This window comes from Melampsora larici-populina (genome assembly GCF_000204055.1).
Source record: "Melampsora larici-populina 98AG31 unplaced genomic scaffold MELLAscaffold_7, whole genome shotgun sequence".
Taxonomy (NCBI): domain Eukaryota; kingdom Fungi; phylum Basidiomycota; class Pucciniomycetes; order Pucciniales; family Melampsoraceae; genus Melampsora; species Melampsora laricis-populina.
The window spans coordinates 478452-491781 of NW_006768771.1; the positions used below are offsets into that span (position 1 = coordinate 478452).

The following is a 13330-nucleotide window of genomic DNA, read 5'->3' on the forward strand; positions in this document are numbered from 1 at the left end:
CTCTATTAGTCAGAGTGTAAAGTTCGCGGTGTTATAATAGACTTTAACACCACCTTCTTTGACCTTTCTTTGAGTAAGAAGAGGATCAAATTAGGATTGAGAACTGCGCGTCAGTTGCTATTATTTTTAATTATTGTAAAGAGAATAATTAACCCAAAATCCCTGGGCCAAAGCCTTTGTTTAAAGGTCAACTAACTGGAGTCTTTACTTGTTTATTCCAAGTAAAGCTCTTACACCCAAATCTCTACCCATTCATACTTGTAGATATTGATCTACACGACTTTGGTACAAGTGACCATACCTTCTACAACCTTTTTATTGATTCTACTAGCCTGACAGACGCTAGTAGGCTGACATGTGAAGACATTTCAAAGCAAGTTCCTTGAACCCTTTTTGAAATTGAGTTGTTTTGTAACTAGCGCTTGTGAACTTGAATCAAGTGAAGAGACTCCTCACCTTACATGTAGTCATACACTTTGAATGCCTTTTGGATTGGCCTAGTCTGGAATGAAAGGCAAGAAGTCAGAACGACAGAAATAAACTACTGATTTCTAAAAGAATAGATTGATTGTGAAAGCTTCTAAAAGAATAGATTGAATGTGAAAGCTCAAAGACTCAATCGAACAATTTTTTACGATTGATTGATCATGAAAGCTAAAAGACTCAATCAAACACTTTTAAAAGAATCGATTGATCATGAAACATCAAATAATAGACTGATTGATTCAAATCATTTGATCTTGAAACCTAAAAGAATCAAATGATCAATTTGATTCATTTGATCATGAAAGCTATCAGAATCAATTGATCTGTGATTCCATGATGTGACTGTTGCAGTTGAAGGCAGAGGTTATGAAATTTATAACAAATCTAAGCTCAATTGATTTGCATCCAAATCACTATGCTCATGTCAGGATTTTTTTAAGATTGGTGAGCTTTCTTTTTGACATGAAAGCCACTCAATTGATCTTTACACCCATCATTTGAATGATGGGATCATTGATATTTCTCTCAGATCTTCATTATGGTAATATGGTCTCAAAACTAATTGCACCCATGAAGCATCAGAGTGCACATAAGAATGATCTCCAAAAAGGATCAGCCTGCATCAAAAACAATCTCCATATTTTGATGAAGTGTCACAAGTGAACCTATCTTTGCAGTTACAACTTTGAATTGCTCTTGAATGCAAGAAAGCAATTGGGGACATTTGTACAAGCGTAAGGTATTTAACAGGGTAAGAGAAAGAGTGTTCAAAGCATGTTTGAAAAAGTTTTGAGATTGTCCTTGAGGAGATCATCTAGCCGTTTGATTTGCCTTTCCATCTTGGATGTGGTGTTTTTTATATTTTCAAGCATTGCTGTAGAGTGTGTTGATTGCTATCTTGTTGAGGCCTTTTGCAGCTAGATCTTCAGGAGGTAGATCATCTTTGTTGATGTGTCTGTAGTCGCTTACTCCTGCATCTCTCAACAGCTGCCTGGTATTGGTATGTAAGCTGGGAGGCAATCCACTGCAAAGAGCAGTGGCGGGGCGGGTTGCCTTGCCACCGCTCAAGGTTTTTTTTTGTAGCGGGTTAAAGCGACCTGCCATTGCCCCAACCAAATTTTGGGGTTTTGGTGTGCTGCAAAAATAGCAGGGCAATATACTTTTCCGCCCCGCAGCCCTTGCTCAGAGCGGCATGTAGCGCTCATGTCAGATGACACCAGATATTGACCTCAACACTCATCTCATATTGATTCTTGGCGCCTGCGACCCATCAGACAAGCACGACACCACTTTGCAACCCTCAATTCACGCTATCATTCCCTCCTTGACAAGCCAAATCTTTGGCTTGCTGCTAACATCAATGCCCCAGCAGATCCAAACGACCAAAGCATAACGTAAGCGCTCTTTCTGCCCCTTCAATAGTTACTTTGAAGACTAAACTGATGAACTGAACCCCATTTCTTTCATGCAACATCTCCGGTTATTGGAACTTACTTTCCAAGGCATATCAGGTGACAACGGCCGCAATTTCGCCTATATATCAAGCTGAGTTATTGACTTCTTTTCTGTTTCCGGCACAACCATTCACTGATTCTTGTAAAAACATTAGCAATTTGATTCATTCATTGATACTATCACAACAATACACCATTCTCTTTTAAATACACAATCCAAAAAAACTTACCTTTCTCCTCTTTTCTCTCAATTTCTCATGGTACTATTGATAGATTCCAATTCCAACTATGGCAACCCTTGCTCCTCCTACTACTAGTACAAGTACCGGCCCTACACTTTGCCCTCGCAGCCCTAGTAGTCCTAAGCCTGGTTTTGTGGTTTAATCCCCAGATTCACAAGTCTTTTTCCAACGTCCTTCTTCCAATAATAGTGACAATGAGTTACCCTCCAACATCGATTTCAATCAACGTGCCTTCAATCCGGCTCAGAATCTCGATGAATCCCACTCTGATTTGGTTGTTGAGATTACTCAAGCTGGTGATTTCTTAGCCAAGATCCCAAAAAAGAAGAAGGCTACTCAGATTGTCAAGGTGAACAATACACATGCGAAAAGTTGTCCTTGGGGTTCTGGTACATCAGTCTCATTGAGTCAAGGCCCAGGAAAGAAAGCCAAGGCCAAGAAGGTCGTGCTGGTACCCATCCCAGTAAGTAAAACTTCTCGATCTCATTCTTTACATTTGATCATCAACTAACATATGTTTCATTCTGTTTCACTTCCGTTCCCTATTCCATTTTTCTCTATCTCATTGTTCTTTCTTCAATCTCCAAATCACGTTACCTATACCCTCATCTTCAGGTTGGGGTTCATGATTGTATTGAAATAAATCAGGATTCCGGTATAGAGATTGTCAAAAACGAAGGAGTTTGCTATAATTTGTATGCTCATTGCGATGGAGCCAAGGGCCGCTCTGCATGTCCTCAAAGATCATGTGCAATGCAAGCTGGCTGCCAACTACCTCCATCACGAGCTCAAGAACAAGCTGCTTTGGATGCTGCTTTGAACAAAGCTACAGGTCAACCAACCCTCAATTCATTTTTATCACACACCACCTTCAATGTCAATTTATGTAACACTGTCCCGGTAATGTGGATCTTGTTACATGCCCTTCCATTCAATCAATTCTACAATGCCCCTCTCTGTGCCACATTCAAACTTGCCAACCATCGTGCCAATTTAAGAACTCCGACTTGGGCTGCTGGTGTGGAAGAGTACTTGTATAGCAGTTTAAGTGTGTCAGCTATCTCCTCATTAAAATTAAGTACTTGTTTTCTCTCTTTATCTTGTCTTTAATCTTCACTGATAACCATTATGTCTACAGAATAACAAAAGCAAGTTTTTGTTGATCCACAATGTTTGGACCACAAAAGGAAATTGCTACGCTTTTGTCGGTGTATCAGCCAATTATATCAATGACAACTGCAATTTTTGGACTCTCCATCTCACCTTGAAGCCGGTTGCTTGGAATAAGTACGGCGATTTTGAGCCAAACCGGTTGGTTGTTTCATAATGACTCACAAGTTGCACAAAAAGATAAGTTCTCCAATCTTTTTCCTTTTCATTTACTACATTTCTAATCCATTTCATTTCCATAACTAATCTGTTATCTGTTGAACTCTTTACATTCTAGGTCAGACAACTGATTCAGGTGATTTCAACAACACGACGGCTTGCGAAATGGAAATCATGTTCTCTGAAGACAACAATGCAATTGATTGGGATTCTGCGCAACATCATGTACGATGTTATGCGCACAAGCTCGGCTTAATTGTCAAGAAGGGTCTCAAGGTATCAGGCCTATCTGCTGGTCACATTAAGCCTACCACTCCTGCGGACACCGCAATTCCAGTTCCAGATATCACCTTGAATGATGATCTATCCAAGAATATTTATCATGACAAATCCGACAACAAAGACAATGTTATCACTTCTCAAGCTGAATTTGGATTGAGACACAAGAAAGCTGAAGATGACAATGAGGAAGATGATCCTACTTATGATGATCTGCCTACCAATGGCTGTATTGTGGTAAAAGGTGCATTGAGTATGTAATTGTGAATTCTACATGAGCAGTCCAATCTTTCCCTGATTTGTTGATTCTAGGAAGGATATGAATAAATTCATGGCAGAAACTTTTGGAAATTATTATTTACATTCATATCAGTCTATGTGTGCCTAATTTGTGCCCTACATTTCATCACGGTTTGCCACAAGGTCAAAGAACTTCAGAAATTCCAACCTCTGTATATAATCCGTGATTACATATGAAAATACTACCCATAGATGAAGGCTGTAGGGAACAGAAATGTGGAGAAGCATAGTGCAGAAAATATTATCAAATTTAATTTCAATGTATATGTATCTTGACAAAGATTGAAGATATTCAAGATCGAAGTCTTATGTATAGTACAAAAATAGTATTTTTTATCCATGATTTTCCTTTCAACCCTCAATAACTCAGTCAATTTACATGATAAAGTTCAATAGACTATATATTCTTGATCTGTGAATACAGGAGCAGGTGTGTACAGATTTATGATGACATATGGTGACATTGAAATTCTGGTGGTTGGACAGGCAAATGGCCCCACATAATATTACGTTGATCCACTCTTTTAGTTCACTTTACGTTACTTTGTAATACATCATTAGAGTGATATTTTATTATATCATTTCAAATGAGGGGTGATCAATTTGTCACCATCCTTGCTCTTACCTTGCCTTTCGTGGTGAGGTAAGAGCTATGTGGGAAAGTGCGCGGTACAAGCACCGTTTTGGTTTCTTTGAACCAAAACCTTGGTGTTACAAAACCAACATCTTGGTTTACTCCACCAACGTTGGTTTTTTTTCAAACCAGTGTTTCATGTCATGCTTGACCGTGCTCTGGTCGTAAGGATGGTCATCCCTTTTATGTAGGGTGGGCGGGATGGAAAAACAATTTTTCTAGTTGAAAAATGATTAATCGAAAGGTGAACTGAGAGATTTGATATTTCCAATTCGAGCTTGAGAACTTCAGCACAGGCAAATAAGTTGTCGAAAGAGAATGTACTTGTATTTCTCTTTCTTGAACTTCGCCTTAGCGTGTGACATGTAAGTTTATCTGTCACGTTTCATTTCACAGCTCGTGGACGCTTCCACCAAAGCGTGCCTTAATTGGTGTATCTAAAGTCATTTTGTCTTCCTGAATCTTTCATGAATCTTTCATGAATCTTCCATGAATCTTTCATGAATCTTTCATGGATTCAGTGGTAGGCTCTGTCAGGCCAGAGACTAGTAGATGGGAGCTGTGAATGTGAAGTAATATGGCTTCCGGGGTATGAACATCGAAGGCCCAGTGTAAGACAGAATAGAATGCAATGTAGAGAAAGAGCAGACCAGAAACCTACTTGAAAACTACTTTCAAAATGCACCACCTGGCTCATGAGGCCTAAATTTCCTCAGAGGACTCATTGATCACATTCTCTCTGGTAGCCTTCCTCTTGGGAGTAGCACAGGCTCTCTTTTTAGTTGGTTGTGAAGGAGCTTTCCCTTTGGACTTGGCTTCAGTTGAAGCCGAAGCAGCCAAAGAAAGAGTGGTGTCAGAGGCCACCAACGGAACACCAGAGCTGGATCCATATGCAGTCAACAGTGATTTGAAAGGGGTGTTGGGTGCAGGCACATTGAGCCTTCCAAACAAATCTGAAGTCAGTATACATAGAATTATATGTATGAGTATGCACAAACAATTACTGACTTTTTAGACTGTGTGCGTGCATTTGGCACAGACAAATTGCCATCCTGCAAGGCAGCCTTAGTAGTGACTTCTTGATGGCCCAAGGTCGGGGCTACTTTGTTCACCTGTGATGTTAATGGCAGTGAGAAACATTTACCCCTGAATGAAGGATATGACTCACAAGCACCACATATTGTAATGTCTCTTCGTTGAAGTCCTCAATGTAAACATGGAAGTTACACTCTTGTCCCTTCTTGACAATTTGAGGGGAACCCAGAAGGTGCTTGTAGGGTGGGATGTGGTATCCCAAATTGAATGATTGGGGGAGCTTATTCTAAAGCAAAACAGTGAAAATGGGAATCAAATGCTAGTTGCAACACAATGTTTGAGCATACAACCAAGCTCAGGATGGAAGTTGCAGTTCTGGACCATTGCGCACAGCATGCTGAGGTCGGGATTGGTGGATTTATCTTTAAGGAATTGCCAGCATTCCTCAACCTTGAATCCAATATCAAGGACTCTCACAATCCCGCTGAGCCCAATCATGTCCTCCATGTTTGATGTAAAGCTCTCAGCATTGCCAAGCAGCGTGCAATTGGTACCTTCAAAGTACAACTTGTTGTTCAAGGTATCCTTGGTATTAGTTGAGAAGAGGGCACCTTTCAAGAAGTAAATTTTGCTGGCTTCAAGCATGTAAAACTTGCAGCTGACACCCATTGCTTGGATTTTGTAAGACAGTTTCTGTCTGCAGGAAGCACCACCATGGTAGATTGAGGTGGAGTAAGATTGAAATTCAACTTTGTAGAGCTGTTCTTGAGTTAACAGGGGGGACAAATTATAGATTAATGTTGGAATAAATGCATTGCCTTTGATCATTCAAAGTAGCTAACCTTTTCCTCAACCTTGAAAATACCTGAAAGATATAGGCCATGGCCTGCGTAACATGTCAGACTGACCTGGTCGGCTGTTCAGGAGCAGAAATTATATCAGACATAGTGATCAATACAGCCTTTTTTTAAATTTTACATTTGGTTTGGGACCCTTAAATTTTAAGTAAAATTTAAAGGTCTTGAACCACCTTTAGAAGTGGTTCACGGTTCTGTGATCTTGTAAATTGTCTTAAAATTTATAAAGTATTTCAAACCGACAGGCACATTTTGAGCAAAAAAAACCACTTCCATTGTTTGTATTTTTTTTGTTTGTTCCTGGATTGTCACTGTTATTTGTCCAAAAAAAACATTGATTTTTTCTCACCGCTTTGGACCAAGGTCTTTGCTTCTTCATCACTTGCAAAGCCACTAAAAATATGGTCAATATCTTGATGATGAAAAACAAAAGAAAAATAATAATAAAACAGATGTTGATCTAAGAAAAAAATTGCCATGGTGGTTTGGCAAACTTTGTACCTGACATTCCTCAACACTTAAAACTTGAATTTACGGTGTTTGAGACTTTGCAAACCCAGATTTTAAGGTGTGGACATCCTTAAAATACTGGATTGCCACTCTGCGTGCAGGGTGTTCACACCTCTTTTCTTGAACTGCCCTAATGGGGCTGAATGCTTGCTTTCAACGGGGACCCATGTGAAAATTAACCATACCGTGTTACCCCTGCAAGAAGACGTACTTGGTTGTGAAAAGAGGTTGCTAGTATATTCCGGTTTTCCAGAGCGGAGGACTTCTAAGAGAGACTTAATGGTGGGTTTGATGAATCAGCTAGAAAGATCAACTATGGTGTAAACATGGGACGTAAATCCAGCAAACATCAAATCGCTGCTGGTGAAGGGGGGCTAGCAGATGGTCTCCAGATGTCAACACCACAAGCAAACAATAGGGTTGAGACAGTCAATTCAATGAACCGGGTTGACACATGCAGCGGAATGTGTGATTGGTAATCTCCAAGGCATCAGGATTGCTATTCAGGAAGTACTAACAACAGGCTCTCAATGGATGTTTGACAGCTATATCAGACCTCCTGTGGCTCATCAACATGTTTAAAAGCGCTCATTCTCATTCACATATTTTAAACCTCATATCTTCTTTAAATTAAGCACTACTATCATACAAGTTTTGGCTATGAAATTCACTGTTTCTATTTGATCTCAAAGTGTATCTCAACTTATCTGCAAAGACTGAACTACTGTTGTACCATTTAAAAGTGTAATACATTAATATTATCTGAATTACTGATGTACCATTTGCAACTATAATAAATGTTTTGTTTTGTCAAAAAATGCTTGTAATGACTAAAATATATGATGGGAACAATATAAAAAGAAAATATTTGATCAAACTAACAAGATAAATCAGTTGATTGACTGAGTATTTGACCTATAGATACATCGGTTGATTTGATTATAAAACTTGTTATGATGTTATGTATGTGACAGTTCTAATTACATCATTACTGTTTGCTAATCATATTTCACTCTAAATAGCTTTATATACTATTAGCATATTTCACTTATATACTCTAGAATAGATTGTAGATAGGATTGGTTCTTCTTTACCTTTCCTCTTTGATCTGACAATCTGTTCTAGGTAAGCTCTAACTTTATCAGGTTATGAGCCCATCTTGCTGATTCTATAAGACAAAAATCAACTCACAAAACAATTTTGAAGTACATTATGAGCCCATCTCGCTGATTCTATAAGACAAAAATCAACTCACAAAACAATTTTGAAGTACAAATTGATTGATCGATCAGAACTTCCAAAATCTTCTAGAAAGTCCAAAGGAAAAGTCCATCTCTGTATTTAGATGAAAAACTCTGAATTTCTTAAATTCTCCAACAACTAAATTGTATAGTTTGTACAATTGATCTAGTTTACCACTCTAAAATCTTAACTTTATCTTTGTTTCAACAATAATGTCCGTTCCAACTTCCACTGCTGGTGATAAACTACCATCATCATCTCAAACTCTGTCTTCGTCAACTAGTCGTCCTAGGACCACTACTTGTACTGAATCAAATGTTTGACTTGAATCTCAATCTGAATACAAACCTAGCACGTATACTTTGTCTCATACAAACGAGGGACTTGATGCTACAGGAATCAAACCGTTAGAAGCGCCAGGCATATCTTCGAACTACCACCAATGGCAATTTGTGATGGGAACAATAATAAGAGGATCATCTTATGGGTATGTCTTGAAAGACATTCAACCTCACCCTCTTCCAGCATTGGAAGAGGGCAATTGATGTAAAGTTTCAGCTTTGATCTTACAATATGTTGCTTCTTCAAATTATGAATATTTGTCGCCGTATGAAGATGATCCAAGATCCCAATGGAAAGCCTTGCATGAAGCACATCAAGAAGCCTCTTCTGGTTCAATAATGTATTGTTCAAAGAAACTTGTAAACGCGAAAAATGGGAGATGCTTCAATCACTGAGCATTTGGAAACAATGTCTTCAGACTATCAAAGATTCAAAGCTTTGGTCACGACTAAGAATCCACTCACTGCTGATACAATTTTTGCCACAGCAGTCAGTTTATCATTGACATCAGACTGGCAACCAGTACTCGCACCACTACTACAAAGGGATTTGGTCACATCAACGACGATCTTGAAGGTTTTGCGGGAAGAGGCTACTCAATGTTTGATCTCATCTGAGGAAGTCAAAGTAGTGGCAGCTGTTAAGAATGAGAAGTCTGAAGAACAAGTATGTTCACATTGTGGCAAGATAAATCACTCTATCAACGATTGTCATATTTTGAAATAGAAGTTGGAAAAGTACAAAATCTTGAAGGCTGAGAAGTTTAGTGGAGAGACTGCATAGGCTACGCCGACCAAAATTTAAGTCAAACGATCTAAGGCAAAGGCTAAAGCGGCTGCAGTGTCACAAATCTCATCTGACTCTGATGTCTCCATTGAAATTAACTCAGAGATTTCAGCGGCTGCTACAACCAAAGCGGCAACAGACACATCAAATTTGTGGTTAGTCAATTCTGGAACATCCCAAGTTATGACACCGTTCTCTGGTATTATCTCAAACAAGAAATCGGACAATACTACGATTAGTTTAGCTAATGGATCAACAATCAAATCAACTTCCAAGGGATTGATTGACTTACCGTTCAGTAACTTCACGGACATCAAGTCTCTCTATGTTCCTTCCTTATCTGAACCGTTACTATCCGTCTCACGACTTGCTGATAAGAACCTTGCGACGGTATTCAATTCGGCAGACGTCTCATTTGTTAAAAACTGTAAAGTGACTGGGGATGTAATTGCGGTTGGAGAGAGAAGGGGGAACTTGTATTACCTTGATCACAAGGTAAGTAATTCAAGTTCCGATCAGACAACATCTAAAGCATCAAACTCTGACGTTGACTTATGGCATTGGTGATTCAATCATCCTGGATATGCGGCATTAAAAAGAAAACTAACAGTAATGAAGTTAAATTCTGATGAGACTGAACTTCGTAAATTGCATTCTTGTAACATTTGTATTCAAGGAAAGATGAGAAGGAGAAATATGTCAAGTCGTGCTGGGTGGAGGTCAATTAAACCTCTTAGTGTTGTACATTCAGATGTTTCATCATATTCTGTTGTGTCTCAAAAGCGTTATAAATAATTTTTCACGTTCATCGATGATTTTACAAAATTTACAAAAATCTATTTAATGAAATCAAAAGATGAAGTCCTTTCAAAATTTAAACTTTATTTCAATGAGATGACTTCAAAAGTCGATGGAACTATATCTGAGCTTAGGTCTGACAATGGAACAGAGTACATCAATTCTGGATTCACTTCTTTTTGTTCTGAAAAAGGTGTTCTTCAAACAACTGGTCCACCTGATTCGCCTCAACTCAATGGAGTTGCTGAAAGATGGAGCAGAACTATTAAGGAGAAAGTGGGATGCTGTTTAATTGAGTCAAAGCTGCCGGATAGATTCTGGGGAGATGCATTAGAATATGCAACTGAGACCATGAACAATATGCCAACAAGGACAAACGACAAATTCCAAACACCAATTCCTTTACTGGGTCTTTGTGAACGTCAAGAACGTACCTACCATTCTTTTGGTTGTCAGGTATGGTTTCACGTTTTAAAACCAATGACAAAGCTCCAACCGCAAGCTAAACCTGCTATTTTTCTATCTCATTTAATTAATAATGAGGGAGCAATAGTTTGGGATATTGAGAAGGGGTGTGCTCTCAAAGCCACTTCACTTGTGTTCCTTGATAAAGTTTTTCCTGGTCTCAAATCAGAATCTTTATCACTCAAGCCATCGGATCTATCAGTTCTTCTGTGGCCGACACTAGAAGAAAATAATTCACCTTCTACTGTTATCAATCCTTTTCAATCTTTATCAATAATAACAGAAGAATCTATAGCAATTGACAATGAAAATCAAAATTCTTGTCCTATTCGTTCAAGACGTCAACCAGTACGTTACAGGGAATATGGAAGAGCTGCTTTTATAGATTCAGAGAATCAGAGAAGGATCTGGGGACGTTCAAACAAGCCAAGAAGCCAGCAAACTGGGATCTTTGGAAGTTAGCTGCTGAGGCTGAAATGGTGTTGCTTGTTGGAAAGGAAACGTGGAAATTAGTTCCTAGGCCAGCACGAAGAAAAATCATTTGTTGTAAATGGATATTCAAAACCAAACGCAATGTGGACATGTCGATAGATAACCTTAAAGCTAGATGAGTGGCTCTAGGTTTCTCTCAAATTAAAGGCATTGATTTTTCCAAAGTTTTTTCACCAACCAGTTGACAAGAATCAATACGATTATTCTTATCTGTTATGGCTAATAACAATTGGAAGGGACAAGCAGTTGATATCAAAACCGCGTTTCTTAATGGTGAATTAGACGAAGAGATATGCATGGCGCGAGCAGAAGGCTTCAAAGAGTTCAAACATCCGGATTGGGTGTGTAAAATTATAAAGTCCTAATGTGGTTTAAAACAATCACCAAGGCAATGGAACATTAAATTACATCAATATTTAATTTCAATAGGTTTCATTTGATCCCAGCATGATCTGTCTATCTAGTATAAGAAAAATGATATTGGTAAAATCAAATGTTTATTGGTTACTCATGTTGATGACATTGCAGTAACTGGAGAAGATCAAGAAATTTTAAGCTTTTGAAAATCAATCAAAGGATGTTTTGAAGTTCCTTCCGACAAACCTTTGTCTCACTTTCTTTCTCTAAGCATATCCAAAGTCAAAGATCAGACTGTTTCAGTCAATCAATCTCATTACATCTCAACTTTACAAAAACAATCCACAAAACAAGAAAACAAATTATAAAATTCACCAAACAACGATAATTTCAAAACTTTAATTTCTTGTGGTGAAAAGGATTTAATCACTGAAAATCCTTATTCAAGCTTGGTTGGAGGTCTTTTATGGGTTGCCCAGTGCACTCGACCGGACATAGCTTTTGTAGTACAGCCGTTGTAAGATCTATTGGTAGTTTTTCCAACAGATGTGTTGTCGCCGGATTTAACGTCAAGGTCCAAAACTCGGAAAACCACCCCCCAGATTGACAACTCTATCCTCTCATCGTTGGAGATTGGACAGGATTGGCCATGTAAGTTTCCCATTTCCTCTCTCCTTATAATTCCATTACACCCTACTGTACCATACCGAAAGCCGGTTATTCTTGGTTATGATCTATTTTTTAATTTTTTAATTTTTTTAATTTTTTTTTTAATCATTTGCTATTCATCGCTTCCCATCCCACTTTCTGAAACCCACCACTTGACTTCCTCATCATCACATCTTGTCCATCCACACCCTTCAACAGATCCTCATCGGGCTCTGGACATTGTTTCAATCGTGAGTAGCGTTTCAATTACAAGGAATCTCCACTTTCGTTTCTCTGGTACCTCGCCAGACTGATATCGTGAACCCAACAACCACTTTCACCAGTTCCTCATCCCAGAACGTTTCACCAGCTCCCCTGAACAGTTTGGATAAGTGTTCCATTGTGAGTTATCTTGTTCTTTGTTTGCTTGTGCCTTGGTACCTCATACTGATATTGATGTTGTATACAGATGCCCATCAATACTTATACGACCGATATCAAGATGGTGGTTGTTCAGATGGTGATGCGTGGCATGCGTTTCCACGAGATTGTTGCCACCCTCAGTGTGGATGTTTCTTGAACGTCGGTCCGGCACTGGTTTGACCTGTACCGGACCACTCGGGCGGTGATCACAAATCCAGATGATCACATGAGGCAAGGAGCTCGCCCGATTTGAGGTCCAGCTCAACACAATTTCATTCTCAAATCTCTTGAACACGATCCGACTTTATGTCTAGACAAGCTTCAAGATAAGATCTCCAACCGATTTGGAATTCATGTGTCTCTCAAGACACTTTCAAACAAGGTCCGGTCTCAAATTGTATGGACTCGGAAAAAGGCCAGAATCATGCATCCTAATCAATCGGCGGTGGCGCGCGGTGAATATATTGGTGAGATCTTTGGCATCGATCCACAATGCCTTGTTTTCACAAGTAGGCTTTGATTTATCTGGTTCTCATATCTCCAATGGTCTCTAACTGTTTCATTGTGTTTCATACAGACAAAGCCGCAGTGAACAAAAGGCATCTTTATCGAGAATATGCACAAGCGCCTCGTGGCAAACGTACTGCCCGG

At 39.0% G+C, this 13330-nt stretch overlaps 1 protein-coding gene across 1 annotated transcript; it reads right to left on the reverse strand.

The window, feature by feature from the left end:
- Window positions 1–5426: 5426 nt before the first annotated feature.
- Window positions 5427–6428, reverse strand: MELLADRAFT_95141 (uncharacterized protein; the record flags this gene model as incomplete). The annotated part of the gene is made up of 4 exons (XM_007406984.1): window positions 5427–5664; window positions 5733–5836; window positions 5893–6045; window positions 6090–6428. 4 exons carry the CDS (start codon window positions 6426–6428, stop codon window positions 5427–5429), a joined length of 834 nt encoding a protein of 277 aa, XP_007407046.1.
- Window positions 6429–13330: the final 6902 nt, after the last annotated feature.